At 34.4% G+C, this 18,290-nt stretch overlaps 1 protein-coding gene across 4 annotated transcripts in view; it reads left to right on the top strand.

The window, feature by feature from the left end:
* Positions 1 to 18,290, top strand: part of STPG2 (sperm tail PG-rich repeat containing 2) — a 608,618-nt gene that overhangs the window by 355,602 nt on the left and 234,726 nt on the right. For 3 of the 4 annotated variants that reach the window (XR_012483169.1, XM_074273233.1, XM_074273232.1), the window contains one exon: positions 10,924 to 11,036. Coding sequence is in view for 3 of the 4 variants with exons in the window: in XM_074273233.1 (XP_074129334.1) it covers positions 10,924 to 11,036 (113 nt within the window). In the remaining variant the exon portion in view is untranslated. Of the gene's footprint in view, positions 1 to 10,923; positions 11,039 to 18,290 lie in introns of all 4 variants that reach the window. The other variant, XM_074273234.1, reaches the window with a different exon arrangement.

Genomic DNA, 18,290 nt, shown 5'->3' with positions numbered 1-18,290 from the left:
GTCCTTCCCTCCCTTCCATTTTCCTCCCTTCCTTCCTCCTTCCTTCCTTCCTTCCTTCCTTCCTTCCTTCCTTCCTTCCTTCCTTCCTTCCTTCCTTCCTTCCTTCCTTCCTTCCTTCCTTCCTTCCTTCCTTCCTTCCTTCCTTCTTTCCTTCCTTCCTTCTTTCCTTCCTTCCTCCCTTCCTTCCTTCCTCCCTTCCTTCCTTCCTCCCTTCCTTCCTTCCTTCCTTCCTTCCTTCCTTCCTTCCTTCCTTCCTTCCTTCCTTCCTTCCTTCCTTCCTTCTTTCCTTCCTTCCTTCCTCCCTTCCTCCCTTCCTTCCTTCCTTCTTTCCTTCCTTCTTTCCTTCCTTCCTTCCTCCCTTCCTTCCTTCCTTCTTTCCTTCCTCCCTTCCTTCCTTCCTTTCTCCCTCCCTTCCTCCCTCCCTTCCTCCCTTCCTCCCTCCCTTCCTCCCTTCCTCCCTTCCTTCCTCCCTTCCTCCCTTCCTCCCTTCCTCCCTCCCTCCCTCCTTTCCTCCCTTCCTCCCTTCCTCCCTTCCTCCCTTCCTCCCTTCCTCCCTTCCTCCCTTCCTTCCTTCCTTCCTTCCTTCCTTCCTTCCTTCCTTCCTTCCTTCCTTCCTTCCTTCCTTCCTTCCTTCCTTCCTTCTTGCTTTCTTGCCTGCCTGCCTTCTTCCTCTTGCCTTCCTTCTTTCCTTTTTCCTTCCTTCCTTCTTTCCTTTCCTCAAAAGATCAGAAGAACATTAAATCTAAATGTGGTAAAGACATTGATAAGAAAACTTCACTATGAGCTTTTGTCTTTGCTTGTGGTTGATTTGTAATAATTTAAGTATAGACTAAAAGTGCAATAAAATATATTCCATAAAAACCTCAGCTTCTTAAATGGTATTGTTTAAAGGTACCCACTTAATTTCTGAGAACAATTTCCTAAATGCCTCTCTATTTTGTGACATTTGCAGAATTGAGATTAAATTTTACTTCTCATGAGGAAAATAATATTTCATATTAAAAATAAGTTGCTAATACAAAAATCATATACTTTTAACTCATTAAAATAATTTATTTTTCCTATGTTATAAAGCTTTAATTTATAAAAACAGTTATAACCCATTCTTTCCTAATGTACTGTAATGGTCTCATTGAGGGACTAGCAGCATATATTCTCCCTGTAAATTACTCATTGGTTCTGTTCTATTCCAGTTTTGCCCTGTAGCATTGGTTGACATTTCATAGAGAATGAGCTGGCACAGACCTGGAAAATATATAATTATAAGAATCACCTGCTCTTTATTTTTTCCATTATATACTCATCATGATTCAGACAGACTTTTCATAGGTGTTTCATGTGGAATTTAAAGTTTTATTCTTTTATGACCTGAGATTAAAATGTGGCATTTTGGTAAATAAATAAATGCTGGTTTGTGCATAATCCACTTTTGAACCAGTGCTGTGAAGCAAGAGTAGTCTCTGACCTACATCAGATAGTGTGACAGCAGCAATATGTATATTGGAAAGTGTAGCTTAAGAAAAAGCTGTTCAATAAAATCTTTATTTTTAAATTTAAAATCTAAAGCATTTAAAGTATATCTAAAGCATCTAATGCAGAAATGAAATAAGCTAACACTTAAGTGAAGCCTTATTTCACTTTATGCCCATTGAAGGATTCAAAAAAAGCAAATTTACCAAAATCCTTTAAATAATTTCCTCTGTCTTGAGGAGTTATGATTTAGAATGTAAATATTTATCCATTTCAGCAAGATGTGAGGCCAGAGGACATGCTATATTTTTTAATAATTGAAAGTGAAACCTATCATCACAATAGTGTTTGCATAATTGCCTTACCTGTTGCATTAACCTTCATAAATCTTAATTGCTGAAGTTGTAATTTTCAATTAACTGCCTATGGAAATAATCACACAATCATTAATAATGGTTTATGGTCACAATAGTATTAAACAGAATCATTTAAAATCCATATTTTGGTTTCTAAGAAAATTGATGCATTCAATTACCATGCAATATATCTATATATCAATAGCATTCTTATTATATGTGGAGACATATTTAAAATCTCAAGTTTGTATTCACTATACTGTTTCTAAGTTAATGGTCTTTGTTCTACATCAGTTTGTTTTGTCATTTACGAGGGCAGAAATATGCATATGATGTAAATATGCAGTTCCATCAAATTTGTAGAACTGTGTTTTACTTATACTTTAATTTACTTATACTGGTATAAGAATAGTTATATCAATGTCTAAGCGTAGCATTCAACTTAATTTATTTTTTTCTCAATATCCTTTTATTTTTCCAAATGCATGTAAAGATAGTTTTCAGCATTCATTTTTGTAAAACTTTGTGTTTCAACTTTTTCTTTCTCTCCCTCACCACACCCCTCCCCAAAATAACAACAATCAATGTAGGTTAAATATGTGCTATCCTTTTAAACATATTCCATATTTGTCATATTGTGCAAGAAAAATCAGACCAAAAGGGGAAAACTGTGAGAGAAAAACAAGAAACAAACAAACAAGGTGAAAAGACTGTTTCAATCCTTATTATTAATAGTCTCCATATTTTCTCTCTGGATATAATTGATGTTTTCCATCCCAAATCTATTGGAATTGCCTTGTATTGTGTTATTGAGAAGAGCCAAGTCCATCAAGTTGATCATCATATAATTTTCTTGTTACTTTGTACAAAGTTCTCCTGGTTTTGCTCACTTCTCTTAGCATTAGTTCATGTAGGTTTTTCCAGGATTTTCTGAAATCAGTTTGGATAGTCTTCTGTTTTAGTGTTTTAAATGAAATCTTTTAATAAAAATTTCTCTGTTTCCTTTTGAACATCCAATGTAATCTTAAGCTCAAATCCTTGTCTTTAAACATCTCAAAAATCCCTTTTCCAACAAGACTATTACTTAAGAGATTTAAAAGCATAGTTATACTTTCTATTAATATCATTGTAATAATACTGGGCCCAATGAAGCCAATGATGGAATTCAGGAGTTTTGATTCCCAGTCCCATCTTAAGCCCCCTCCTCCATTTGAAATTGGGCTCCTTTGGGAAAAGATTTCTGACTCATAAATTCCCCACCTGGAACACCAGAGAAAAGAGCTTTGACCAGTATAACATAGTAGAAAGACCTGGGCTCCAGTCTCAGTTCTGTCACTTTCCATCTGTCAATAAGTCCCAATATTATGGGCTTGCCATGGATTGGGCACTGTAGCACTGCAAAGGGTTGCAGCTGTCCTTAAGGGGTTTCCATTCTAGTGGGGGAGACAACATGCAAACAACTATACAGCCCGTGTAGATAGAAGGAAGACAAAGGAACCTTGAAGAAACTGAGTCTTGAAGAGAACCCAGGAAGCCCAAGGAAAGAAGGAATGCATTCTAAGCGTGGGGGAGGGACAACCAGTGAAAATAGGTAGAGTTAGGAGATGGAGTGTTGTGGTAAGAATACTTGGGAGGAATAGATGGCAAGGGGAATAAAGTGTAAAAAAGATTAGACTTGACCGGGAGAGACCAGGTTGTGAAGGCCTTTAAAGCCCAATAGCATTCTGTATTTGATTCTGGAGGTTTTAGGGAGTTGGAGATTGAAGAGGGCAGTGAAATGGTCAGATTTGCATTTTGGCAGCTGAATGGAAGGAATGGGAAAGACTTGAGGTAGGAAGATGGGAAAGTTTTTGCAGGAGTCTGTGCCTGAAATGATGAGCACAGTGTGGTGGCTGTATGAGTAGAGAGAAGTTATGAAAGTTGATAAGGTTTGGCAATAGATGGGATATGTAGAGAGAAGAGTGAAGGATGATACTGAAGTTATGAGCCTGGGTGACTGGGACGATGGTGATGTCTTAAATTGTAATGAGGAAGTTGGGAAGAGATAAGAGCTGGGAGAGAAAGAATAGGAATTCTGTTTTGATTATGTTGAATCTGAGAGGAGCCTATAGGATTGAGATGTTCAAAAACCAGTTGGTTATTCATAGTTATATGTGTAGGATGTCCTGAAGTGTATATCTGGAATTTATGAAAAGTGATTTTTAATGTAGAATGTGTTCTTTTTTGACAAATTGAGAAATATATAGGTGCCTCAAATATCAGAATAACAATAATTTTTTTTTTGGTTTTATGATCTGCCCAAACTCTGCTTTCTCTCACCAATTTTTGATCTATGGAGTCAGAATCACCATGTTGTAGAGAAGAATGGTTTAACAGTGCCAGCTTCCATTTATCTTTGTGATTGTGATGGTGCCCAGTTTCTCATTTGAGCCACCATTAATTGTGATAGACAAGAGAAAAGAATTAGAGAAAGATGGTAGAAACACATAGCAGGGAGTCAACATAAAGACAGCAGAAGGATACAATAAGGAAATATGTTGTTATTAGGGCAAATAATTTGTTAGCTACAACAATTCAATTTCTACATATATATTTCAGGTAGCATAGCACCTGGTTCCCCCTAATCCTTCTAGGATCACTAGAAGCTAGAACAGTTCCAGAGGTCAAGAGAGGGAAGTTTAATTTCAATGAATTGGAATTGGATTTGGAATAAAGACATGATTTGGGCTGGAAAATATATGGTGAATGGAAATTTTATAATATATTTTAATATTTCTAAATATTTAATCTCATGATTCATTATCTTGAATGTGTATCTCAGATAGACTGAAATAAGGGGTGACTGCCTTAGTAAATGACTGTGATTCTCCTAACATACTGATCTCTCAGGTTTCTCAGTCTTCTCCATTCCCAAGAAATCCATCTCTCGACACCTACTAGGTAGAGCTCAGAAAATGGAAGTAGAATTAGAGAGATTAGGTGAGAAGGAATTTGTGGTTTGCCAGTCTGAATCAACACATCAACATCAACACACATCAACAGAAATTTGTGGAATAAATCCACCTCTCTATTTTAAATAAAACATAGGTGTAATAATGGAGTATTTAAAAATCTCACCTCTCAAATGAATTCTAACTGTGGGATCCTCTTTCTAATGGCTTTATACATTAATCATAATGTACCAGAATTCTCTGGAGTATCACAACACCATTTCAGATAAGAAATATACTTCTGTTTTCGGTTTCCTTGGCAATGAGATAATTAGACTGAATTTCTTTGGCGAAGAATTAGTATCACTCATTAATATAGCTTGGCAAACCATGTTCAATATATTGCTTCTATTCTAAGATGAAGAGCAGGGAGGTGACAGGGTGGATAGAGCACTAGGTTTGGAATTGTAAAAACGCATCTTTCTGAGATCAAACCTCGCCTCAGACACTTTGTAGCTGTGTGACTCTGAACAAATCACTTTACCCTATTTGCTTTAATTCCTCACCTGTAAAATGAGCTGTCAAGAAGTTGGGTCACAACAAGTTAGACACAACTGAACAACTGTGAAAAAAGGAATTTTAAGGAATTCATATACTATTTTGTCATGTACTGTAATGTGCTGTCGTCTCCAGAAACTGCCGATCCCTCTCTGGTCTAGAGGAGAGACTTCTTCCTCCAGAGAGCCGCCTCAAGTCTGACCTAGAACAGAGACTCTTCTTTCCCTGAGTGCCGCCCTCTTTTATCTTCCCAGAGAATGGGCGTGGGATAACGCAAGGGCTTCTGGGAAAAATTACTTCAACCAATGAACTTGCTCCTCCTAAGCATGCAAGCTCCTCCCCAGGAGTTCACAAGTAAAACTCCCAGTAAAGGCCAGAACTAGAGAATTGTTAAGTACCGACTTAGCACTTAGTAAGAACCTATTATCTTATTATCTCATTAGCACTTAGTAAGAACCTAACAATGTACATTGTACTTAACTGTAGAGGGTATGTCTTAATTATTTCTGTATTCCAAACAATGTTTCTGGTAAAGGCCTTATTTTTAAAATATATGAAGAACTGAGTCAAATTTAAAAGAACACAAGTCGTTTCCCAATTGATAGTCCAAGGATATGAGCAGACAATTTCCAGATAAAGAAATTAAAGCCTTCATATGAAAAAAATGCTCTGAATCACTATTGTTTGGAGAAATGCAAATTAAAACAACTAGGTACCACCTCATACCTCATCTTGGCTAAGATGACATGAAAAGATAATAAATGTTGAAAAGATGTGGGAAACCTGGGACACTAATGTACTCTTAGTGCAGCTGTGAACCAACCATTTTGGAAGAGAAATTTAAAACTCTTTCCAAAAGGTTATAAAACTGTGCATACCCTTTGATTCAACAGTGCCAGTACTGGGTCTGAGTCCCAAAGTGATCATAAAAAGGGAAAAACCAACGTATACAAAAATGTTTGTAGCAGCTCTTTTTGTAGTAGGATTGGAAATTGGATGGATGCCCCTCAGTTGAAGAATGGCTGAATAAGTTATGGTATATGAATGTAATGGAATGCCATTGTTATATAAGAAATGATAGCAGACTGATTTCAGAAAAGCCTGGAAAGACTTATATGAAATGATGCTGAATGAAATGAGTAGAATCTGAAGAACATTATATATGGTAATAACAAGATTCTGTGATGATTAACTATGATAGACTAAAGTTTTCTCAACAATAAAGTCATCCAAGACAATTCTAATAGCTTTGGACTGGAAAATGCCATTAACATTCAGAGGGAGAACTGTGGAGAGTGAATGTTGTTTTAAGTATACTATTTTCATCTTTGTTTTGGGAAGGGATTGCTTTTTATTTCATAGGTTTTTCCCTCTTATTATAATTTTTCTTTTACAACATAACAGATATGTTTTAAAAAATGAAAAATAATAACTAAAAATAAAAATGCTCCATAATTTGTTTTCTTTGTACCATCTACTTTAGCACAAAGTCCATACCAAGAATTCAGGTAAATAAAATCTGTATAGAAATATATGTGTACCCAGAATATTGGAAGGGGCTCTGTGATTAGAGATCTGCTTTTCATGAATATTGGGAGTAAGACAGTTATAGAAGGAAAAAAAAAAAGTATAAGACCTTGAGAAAAGGAAAAGATAAGAGAACTAGATAGAAGATCCTGAAAGTGGACTAGTGCAATGTGATAATCAAGTCCAGTTTGGAGAAAGTTTGATAAATGTAAATAAAGATAAGTAGAGAAAGGTAGAAAACTATGAGGTGAACCTATCAAATAAATCTTCAATACGGATATTAGAGATATTGATATTTAAATACAAGTTTAGACAAAAGGATTGATGGAGGGTTGGATAGATAGATAATAGAGATAGAATGAATAAGCATTTATTGAATAATTACTATGGACAAGGGCCTTTGGTAAACACTGGAATTAATTGAGTTGATACCTATCCCCAAGGAGCTTACATGCTGGTGAAAAGAAGATAATACACAAAAAGAAAATTAGAAGAGGTAGGAGCTTATGCTGGGCTCCAGGCATTATGTTGTAGTGGTGGCCATGAAACATTATGTAGGCCTGATTCAAGACATGATTAAGCAAAAACTATTAGACCTGGGTAACCCAGGGATGAATGTTAGAGTTGGGAAGTAATGGGAATGGATGGAAAATGAGAATAATTGTCAGAATTTAGTCAAAACTGTAGGTGCGATTTTGAGAGGTGCTGAACTCATTAATGTTTATTCCCCTGCTTATTATTTACTTTTTAAAAAATGTTTGAATTCCTTTTATTTTTTTTAATTTCTAATTTTTTTATCATTTGCTATTTCTTTGGATCATTTTGCAGATGAGGAAACTTAGGTTTAAGTGACTTGTCCAGGGTCATACATACAGGGTCATTGAGGTCTTTTAATTCAGATCTTCCTGTCTCTAAGCCAGGTTCTTTATCCACTGTGACACCTAACTTCTTTTTAAATCTCCTAACTCTTTGCATATTTTGCAATGTCCACTGCAAAAGTCTTCAAACTTGAATCAATCTTGAATCTACTTTTTATACTTTTATACCCCAGACACAAGAAAGGATTACTAATGCAAAAAGGTATAAAATCATGTAAAACTGGCTTATTACAATTTCATGCTATTTAACCTCAGTTCTCATTGCATCTTAGCAATTTTTGATTCATCATCTTTGATTCCCCTAATCACGCCTTATAACAACTGTTCCAAACCCTTTTTCTTTCCTCAGAAACTCCAAAGAAATCATTCTCATAGCTTCAACCTTAGAGATGTCTTTTAGGAAAAAACTAAGGCCATCTGGTATGAACTCTTCAATTTTCTCTTGCTTATGTTTCAGATTATCTGTCCCTTAGGCCAGTTTCCCCCATCCTCTGTCAGAGAAAGAAGTATCCTCCTTCATAGTTAATCTATTTGTTACCTGCTTTCTCTGGGAACTTAAAACCTCACTCATAGCCCTCTATTCTCTCCCAGCCCCCTTTTAAAAATCATCTTCAACTTTTCTCTCTCCATGGGTTTCTTTCTCTCAGTCTTCAAACATGTATATTTTTCATCTATTCTAGAAAATACAAGACAAAGCAATGAAACATTTTCTCGACGTGGCTTTCTCCCATGTAATGTTCTCCTTTCTTTCACTGGCAAACTTTTAAAGCATTCAGTGCCTATTGTTACCATTTCCTTTTACTACTCATTCATTCTACAATTCCCTGCAACCCAGTTTCTATCTTTGCTACTTTCTAGTGGCTCTCTCCAGTGGCTTCATTTCACTTTGCATTTTTCTTGACCTTTCTATAGTATATGATACCATGACCTTCCAAAACTCAGTTCTCATCTGACTTCCAATTTAGTATTAACTTTCTGATGCTCTCTTTGTCTCTGTCTCTTTTATTTTCCATTACTTGAAAATATGACCCAAGAGTCACTCTTTCAACTTCATTTATCTATCAGGCATTAGGATTTGAGATTGGAAATGGGCAATTGAAAAAGAAAAAGTCGCTCACCCCATGGAGCTCAAAAACAAATGACTATAACACTGCTTGATACGTATAGAAGAGGAACATTAATTAATCAAGTGCTGAGTAAAAATTCTTTCATCTCTTATGTTAAAGACATAGTAAAAACAAAACAAAACAAAAAAAAAAACCCTTAAGACCTCAGACCTTGCTTTAAGATTTCATTTTCTTTTTATATATTGTTTATTTATTGAGGATGCAAAGAAATGTTAGAGATGGTCTTTCTCTTTAAGGAAATTTACATTTCACTTGGAACATTAAAGAAATTTCTGTAAATATACATGACCATTGTATAGATATTGTGCCCAAAAATAAGGGAGATAATGATTCCAGTGTACTCTTCCTGGTCAAGGAATATGCTACCAGGTCTTGAGTATCACCCTTTAAGAAAAGACACTTGTAAGAATGGAGAGTATTTAGAAGAGTTCTTCTAGGTCAGTGAGGAAATGTGAAACCATGACACATGAAAATCTGCAAAAATAAGTAGAAATAATTAACTTAGGCAAGAGAGGATGTAGAGTGAATGTTGTAGTTTTTCTTTTGTTTTTAATAAATTTTGCTTTCACATTACCTCAATTTCTAAATATATGCTGCCAGCTTCCCTACCCAAAGATCTATCTGTCTCTTGTTACCAAAAATAAAAGACGGGCAAGAATCAGTCAGCAAAATTAACCAACAAATAACTGACTCTAACAATATATGAAATTTTCATACTCTTTGTCTCCTACCTCTATAAAGTAGGAAGGAAAGGTGATTTTCTCATCTCTTCACCTTTGTCAAGCTTGGTTGTTTTGCCCACAGACTTCCTTGTGCATATTGTTTTAATGGTCCTATTCAGTTTTCTTGAACATAACATTCTTTTATCGCCCTTTTATTATGAGTTTGGCAAATATCAATTAACATGAACATTTTCCATTTATAAATAGGTAGAAAATAGAGAATACTATATAAAGCTATGAATCTGTTATATATAAACTATTACTTTTTTAAAGTATATATTATATTTAGTACAGTAGTAACCAAACTATCTACCTTCTTTCTTTCCTTTGCCTGAACTTCTTTCTCTCCCCTTGTATTTTTAATGTTTTATTGATATTGTTCCTTTTTATATATGTATCTCTACCACTGTTATTTTCCCTCCTAGTATTTCCTCCCAGAATAAAAGGACCCTCCCTAGCCATCATCAATAAGTGTATCAAATAACACAAATTCATATATTCATGCCTTAAAATGTATTATTTCATTCTTCACCTAGCACATCTGCTGAAAGATAAGAAACATTCCTTGTCATAAATCTTCTAGAATTTTGACTGGTCATTACAATGGTTAAGAATTCATAAGTCTATAAATTGACAGTTTTTGAAAGAGGAAATATTAATATTCACTTACCATGTATAGAAATTTTTTTAATGTTGAAACTGAAAGATTTATGGATTCATTTCTTTTACTGGTGGTGGAATTGCAAGTTGTCAAATCATGGGGACAATAGTATTTTAGTATTTAGGAAAAGTTACAGAAATCATCATTTTCTTTAAACCACTAATTACATTATTGAGAATATATCCTGCAAGTGTAATCAAAAAAACAAACCACAAAATTTAAGCTTTTCACCTAAAGGTTTTCAGAGCAGCTCTGTAATTACACCCACCTGCAACTCAAAAATCATTGAAGGCAATATGAATATCAATAACAGAGGAATAGTTAACATTGTGGAATTCAATACAACAGAGTACTATGGTGTAATTAAATTGGATAAATATAAAGATTATGGAAATCTTTCTGAAATAATGCAAACTGAAAAAAAGTAGAATCAGAAGAATAGAGTGTGGAAAAAAGGCAATAGGACAGGAAGAGAAAAAAGTCCTGATGAAAATTTGAGGGTTGTTACTGAAAAAAATGATTCTTTATGCATTGAAGTAAATATTTTGAGTGTAAATAGTTACTTAACATAGTTATACTGATATTCATTCTTTAATAAAATGATAAGACAAAAATACATAAATTTAAGATCGATTTTTATGTTATTTTAAAAATCATCCTTTATTTATCAAGTTCTTCTTGTGTTTCTCCATAGGACCTGCCTCATACAACCCAATTTTGAAGACGTGTCCCAAATTGTCCTTATGTCTTAAAGAAAAACGCTTTGTGGAACCTAAGAATATAACTCCCGGTCCTGGAACTTATAAGGTGTGTTAATAATGTTTTATTTTCAGATATGACATTTTTAGAGTACTTGGAAGAAATGTATGATTTACTATTCTTTGATTTTATGTTTAATAGTTGTCAAAATTGGTATAGAGAGGGGGGAGCTTTATAGTACACTAATCTAAAATTGTGTAAGAATTATTCAAAAGTATCCTGGTATTTTTGTGTGGATATTTATGCAGAAGAGTTAGATATTTCTAGCATTGCTGCTTTTAGATCTTTCATGGCAGTTTTTATTGAAATGATGCATTGATTCAAAGGAAATTTAGTAAGCTAATGGAATGCTATTTATTTTTTGTGAACTTTGCTACTTTAATTGAGAATCTTAATGAACAAAAATTGTTCTTATGCTTCTGGACTTTATGATAATGAAAAAGAAACTAAAACAAGCCTAAGAAGAAACTAAAGAAACTAAAACAATTAGATTTTAAAAATCTAATTCATAATAGTCTTTTCTTCTTAACTACAATTGGGAGCAAATAGTTCTTTACTTTTTTCTCTCCTGATTACTTTTGTGATAGTAAAATATTTTTAATATTCCATTGAGAAAATTTCAAGAATTATTTATATGTGATTATGTAACTACAGCTCCCTTTCAGAAATAATTAGAATTATAATTGATTTATGGAAATTTTGCTGTGACTCATAGTAGCTTCCCATATTAAATCTTATGTGCTCAATAATTTCTCTTCCCCTGTGCTTAGAGGTAAGATTTTTGAGAAATACAGATTTCATGATACAATTCATTGTCTGAAATATAAAATTTTATATTGTGATAAATCAAATGATAACTTTTTAATTGAAAAGAAAAAATAAGCCTTCAAAATTGTTATGAATATCAGTTGGTATCTAAAAGTATTGAGTTACATATATTTTTAAATAATCATTAATGAATTTTGAATGATTTCAAGAGAATATGTATGTTTAAAAAGTATACATAATTTATACTGTATATGGCTACGTAGTGAGGTAAACTGGTCAGTTTTTGGATAACACTGAATAAAATTCAAACTCCTTAGGCTTTATTTTAAGGCCCTTTATAATCTGGATTGAACTTTCAATTCTTAATTCATAATAGTTTTAAGAGTGTGTAGTGCAATGAAAAAAAAGACTTCATTTTCTTTTTTTTTTCTTTTTTAAATTAAGGCTTTTTATTTACAAAACATATGCAGAGGTAATTTTTCAACATTAACCCTTGCAAAACTTTCTCTTCCAAATTTTTCCTTCCTTCCCCCCACCTGCTCCCCTAGATGGCAGATATTTCAAAATATGTTAAATATGTTAAAATATATGTTAAACCCTACATATATATACACATATATGTACATATATATGTGTGTGTATATATACATATGCATATGTGTGTATATATATATATGTATATATACAGAGAGAGAGATAATTTTTTTTAATTTTAATAGTTTTTATTTACTAGATATATGCACGAGTAATTTTATAACATTGACAATTGCCAAACCTTTTGTTCTAATTTTTCCCCTCCTTCCCCCCCCCAGATGGCAGGTTGACCATTACATGTTAAATATGTTAGAGTATAAATTAAATACAATATATGGATACATGACCAAACAGTTGTTTTACTGTACAAAAAGAATTGGGACTTTAAAATAGTGTACAATTAGCCTGTGAAGGAAATCCAAAATGCAGGCGGACAAAATTAGAGGGATTGGAAATTCTATGTAGTGGTTCATAATCATCTCCTAAGGTTCAGTTCATTACTGCTCTATTGGAACTGATTTGGTTCATCTCATTGTTGAAAATGGCCACATCCATCAGAATTGATCATCATATAGTATTGTTGTTAAAGTATACAACGATTTCCTGGTCCTATTCATTTCATCATCAGCATCAGTTCCTGTAAGTCTCTCCAGACCTTTCTGAAATCATCCTGTTGGTCATTTCTTACAGAACAATAATATTCCATAATATATAGATATACATTTTATACAGTTATCTTGTTGCACAAGAAAAATCAGATCTAGAAAGAAAAAAAAAACCTGAGAAGAAAAACAAAATGCAAGCAAACATCAACAGAAAGCATGAAAATCCTATGTTGTGTTCCACACTCAGTTTCCACAGTGGTCTCTCTGGGTGTATATGGCTTTCTTTATCGCTGGACAGTTGGAACTGGTTTGAAATATCTCATTCTTGGAGACAGCCTTATCCATCAGAACTGATCATCGTATAGTCTTCTTGTTGTTGTGTATAATGATCTCCTAGTTCTCCTCATTCTACTTATCATCAGTCCATGTAAGTCTCTCCAGGCCTCTCTACAGAAAAATAATATTCCATAACATTCATATACTATGATTTATTCGGCCATTCTCCAAATGATGGGTATCCACTCAGTTTCCTGTTTCTAGCCACTACAAAGAGGGCTGCCACAAACATTTTTGCACATGTGGGTCCCTTTCCCTCCTTTAAGATCTCTTTGGGATGTAAATGCAGTAGAAACACTTCAGGGTCAAAGGGTATGCAGTTTGATAATTGTTTGAGCATAGTTCCAAATTGCTCTCCAGAATGGTTGCATCTGTTCACAGTTCCACCAAGAATGTATCAGTGTCCCAGTTTTCCCTATCCCCTCCAACTTTTTTTCATTATTTTTTTCCTGTCATCCTAGCCAATCTGAGAGGTGTGTAGTGGTATCTCAGAGTTGTTTTAATTTTCATTTCTCAGATCAATAGTGATTTGGAGCACCTTTTCATATGACTAGAAATAGTTTCAATTTCTTTACTGAAAATTGTCTGTTCATATTCTTTGAGCATTTATTAATTGGAGAAAGGCTTAAATTCATATAAATTTGAGTCAATTCTCCATTTAGAAATGAGGTCTTTATCAGAACTTTTGAATGTAAAAATATTTTCCCAGTTGATTTATTCCCTTCTAATCTTGTCTGCATTAGTTTTGTTTGTACAGAAACTTTTTAACTTAATATAATGTAAATTATCTATTTTGTGATCAATAATGATCTCTAATTCTTCTTTTGTCTCCAATTCCTTCCTCCTTCACAGATCTGAGAGGCAACCTTTCCTATGTAATTCTAATTTATTTATAATATCATTCTTTATATCTAGATCATGAACTCATTTTGACCTTCTCTTGGCATATGGTGTTAGGTATGGGTCAATGCCTAGTTTCTTCCATACTAGTTTCCAATTTTCCCAGCAGTTTTTGTCAAATAATGAGTTCTTATCACAAGATCTGGTGTCTTTGGGTCTAGGTTACTATAGTCATTGACTATTTTATCCTGTGAATCTAACCTATTCCACTGATCAACTACACTATTTTTTAGCCAGTACCAAATGGTTTTGATGACCGCTGGTTTATAATATAGTTTTAGATCTGGTACAGCTAGGCCACCTACTTTCCTTTGCTTTTTTTTTTTTTTTTTTTTTTTTTTTTCATTAATTCCTTTGAAATTCTTGACCTTTTGTTCTTCCAGATGAATTTTGTTGTTATTTTTTCTAGGTCAGTAAAATAGTGTCTTGGGAGTTTGATTGGTATAGCACTAAATAAATAGATTAATTTATGTAGTATTGTCATTTTTATTATATTTGCTCAACCTAGCCCAGAGCACATGATATTTTTACAGTTTTTTAGATCTGACTTTATTTCTGTGGAAAGTTTTTTGTAGTTTTGCTTATATAGTTCCTGACTTACCCTTGGCAGATAGATTCCCAAATATTTTATACTATCAATAGCTATTTTAAGTGGAATTTCTCTTTTTATCTCTCACTGTTGGATTTTGTTAGTGATGTATAAAAATGCTGATGATTTATGTGGATTTATTTTGTATGCTGCAACTTTGCTAAAATTGTAGATTAGTTCTAAAAGTTTTTTAGTTCATTCTCAAGGGTTCTGTAAGTATACCATCATATCATCTGCAAAGAGTGATGATTTGGTTTCCTCATTACTCACTCTAATTCCTTTAATCTCTTTTTCTTTTCTTATTGCCAAAGCTAGCATTCCTGATACAATATTGAATAGTGATGGTGATAGGGGGCAACCTTGTTTCACTCCTGATCTTATTGGGCATGGTTCCAGTTTATCACCATTACATATGATGCTTGCTGATGGTTTTAAATAGATGCTACTGACTATTTTAAGGAAAAGTTAATTAATTCTTATACTCTCTAATGTTTTTAATAGGACTGGATGTTGGATTTTATCAAATGCTTTTTCTGCATCTATTGAGATAATCATATGTTTTTTGTTAATTTGGTTATTTATATAGTCAATTTTGCTAATAGTTTTCCTAACATTGAACCAGCCCTGTGTGCCTGGTATAAACCCTACTTGGTCATGATGTATTGTCCTGGGGTTGATTTTCTGTAATCTCTTTGATAATATTTTATTTAAGATTTTTGCATCAATGTTCATTAGGGAGACTGATCTATAATATTCTTTCTTTGTTATCATCATACCTGGTTTAGGTATGAGCACCATGTCTGTGTCATAAAAGGAATTTGGTAGGAATCCTTTGTTCCCTATTTTTTCAAATAGTTTATCAAGTATTGGAGTTAATTGTTCTTTAAATGTTTTGTAGAATTCACATGTAAATCGATATTTTTCTGGGGATTTTTTTCTTATGGAGTTGATTAATAGCTTGTTCTATTTTTTTTTCTAAAATAGGACTAATTAAGCAATTTACTTCCTCCTCTGTTAACCTGAGAAGCCCATATTTTTGGAGGTAATCATCCATTTCACTTAGGTTATCAAATTTATTGGCATAAAGTTGGGCAAAGTAACTCTTTATTATTGCTCTAATTTCCTCTTCATTGGTGGAAAGTTCCCCCTTTTCATTTTTAAGACTAACAATTTGATTTTCCTCTTTCCTTTTTCTAATCAGATTTACCAAAGGTTTATCTATTTTATTTTTTTCATAAAACCAACTCTTAGTTTCATTTATTAATTCAATGGTTTTTTTTTTTTACTTTCAATATTATTTCTTTTAATTTTAGAATTTCAAGTTTAGTATTTGATTGGGGGTTTTTTATTTGGTCTTTTTTTAGCTTTTTAAGTTGCACATTGATCTTCTCCTTCTCTCTCTTGCATGGCTTCACTTTCCTTTCCCCATTTTTCTTCTTAGCTCTCTTTTAAGGTTTTTAATGGTCACTTCTAGGAGAGCCTTTTATGTTTGGGACCAACAATTATCTGGAGACTGTCTGCTATTAGTCTCCTCAGTGTTGAAAACCTGCTCTCTTTCTGTATAGAAGCTATCATCCTTTTGATTTTTTTACTCATTTTTAAAAGCCTGTAGGTTCTGCCTTCAGGGCCAGGAGGTTACCAGCTTCCTTTGCAAAGCAGGGATAGGTGTATGGACGGCCTGCCAACTGGCTACAAAGAGTGGCACCTGAGTGCTCTGGGAAAGAGTTCCCAACCACTGGAAGTGATTCAAGTCTGCATGGCTAAGCTGCAGGGTGCCCTTCAAAAAACACTGCTGTGCAGATTAGTGACTGCCTGCTAGAGCCCCTTGCTGCAGATTGCCCCTGCACAGCTATGCTGTGATCTGTGCTGTGATCTGTGCTGAGTCACTTCCGGTTTTGGGTGGGAATAGCCAGATCTTGTTAAGTTCTGGTGTTTTTAGAGTATTCTCAACCATTTGGCTTTAATTTCTCTGCTGCTCTACTGCTTTGTAATCAAGGCAGAGCAGTCAGCCTGTGCCAGGGTCATCTCTATAACTTTTCTAGCCACAGAGATCATCCCCGCCCCTGGTGGGCTCTGAACACTAGTGTCTCCTATTTCCTGCTAGTGCTGATCTGCTCTGGCCCCTCAAGACAAACTTGTTCTGGTGGTCTTCCAGATTATCTTCTTGTACTTATAATCTTTGTGAATCTTACCAGTCAAGTGCTATTTTTGAGGCTGAATTTAATAATTGGTTGTGAGGGTATGAGAGGAGCTCAAAAAGTCATGTGTGCCTTCTCTGCCATCTTGGTTCCCTTCTTCTAACTTTTTATGATTTTTTTGTTTCTTTTATGATTCTTTATGCAATCTTCCAAGAAAACCTTGTGAAATGAGAACCAGTTCACATCTTCCTTTGGGGGTTGTTCTGGAGTTGCTTTGTCTTTAGAAACCTCAGGATCTGAGGCCTGTTGTTCTCTCTCTCCATAAAAACTGTCTATGGTGAGAGTATTTTTGTTTTGTTTTGTTTTTGATTGATTTTTTTAAAGGCTTGAGATCTGTTAAATGCAAAGGAATGACAGCTGCTTTAATTTTCCCCTGGGCAGTTCTGCTGATTGATTTCCAGTGCTGGGTAAAGGCAGCTGGGTCCTCAGTTCTTCCCAGGCTCAGTGGTTTACAGTTTTCCTTTTACAAAATGCAAATCTGCCAAACCGTCTGCTTACAATCAGGGGGCCTAAGAGCCCCACAGAAGACTCTCAGGTGAGTGGAAGCTACAACACTCTGACTCTCCTCTCCAGTTTCTTGCCCTGGTCTAGCTGTGCTGCAGTCTGGGCTTGGCAGACTTCCCCTGCCCATTTGAAACAGACCTGTTCTGAAGTTCTTTCAAGGAATCTTCTTCTAGAAATGTGTTGTAGTCCCAAGTATTTGACTTCAAAACCAGTTTAGAGGCTTAATCTGCTGTTGGTTTGAGAGAAGGTCAGAGGAGGTTACAGAGAGTAGTATCTGCTCTCTACCAATTTGGCTCTGCTCCCTACTATATTCATTTTCAGAAGACTTGGGTTAAAATCCCATCTGTATGGCTTAATTTCTTAATCAGATGATTTTTGCTTCTCTTTGTCAAGGATAAGGGAGTTAAACTGGATGATTCCTGTCCAGCTCTCATGCTATATTTTCTTGTATTCTATTTCAGAAAAAATGCATTAGGATTTCCCAATCCCATCTCATCTTTTGTTTCCACTCATTTTGTCCATATGTCATAACTCAGATGTCATCATCCATACCTCAACTGACCTTCTCCCACTACTTCACCATTTAAACTCCTCTTCTCATTTAAGGTTCAGTTTAAATACTTTTCCTAATCCCTCCAGCTTGAAGCAGCGCCTTCCTCCTCAATTTTTTCCCACTCTTATTGACTTTTCCTATTTACTTAATGATGTTTTACATAAATTTATAGTTATATATCCTAGCACTCTTTGAAAGTAGTAAATTTGTCATTTTTTTCTTCTGGAACATGGACCAGTACTCTGCTTTAGGACATTTGCAGATCATTTGATAGGGTTGAACTCAAAATTGTAGTTGATTTTCTAGAATAAGAGT

This window comes from Sminthopsis crassicaudata, chromosome 6 (assembly GCF_048593235.1).
Source record: "Sminthopsis crassicaudata isolate SCR6 chromosome 6, ASM4859323v1, whole genome shotgun sequence".
NCBI classification, from domain to species: domain Eukaryota; kingdom Metazoa; phylum Chordata; class Mammalia; order Dasyuromorphia; family Dasyuridae; genus Sminthopsis; species Sminthopsis crassicaudata.
The sequence above is the reverse complement of the archived record's forward strand: the minus strand, read 5'-3'. Positions and strand labels throughout refer to the sequence as shown.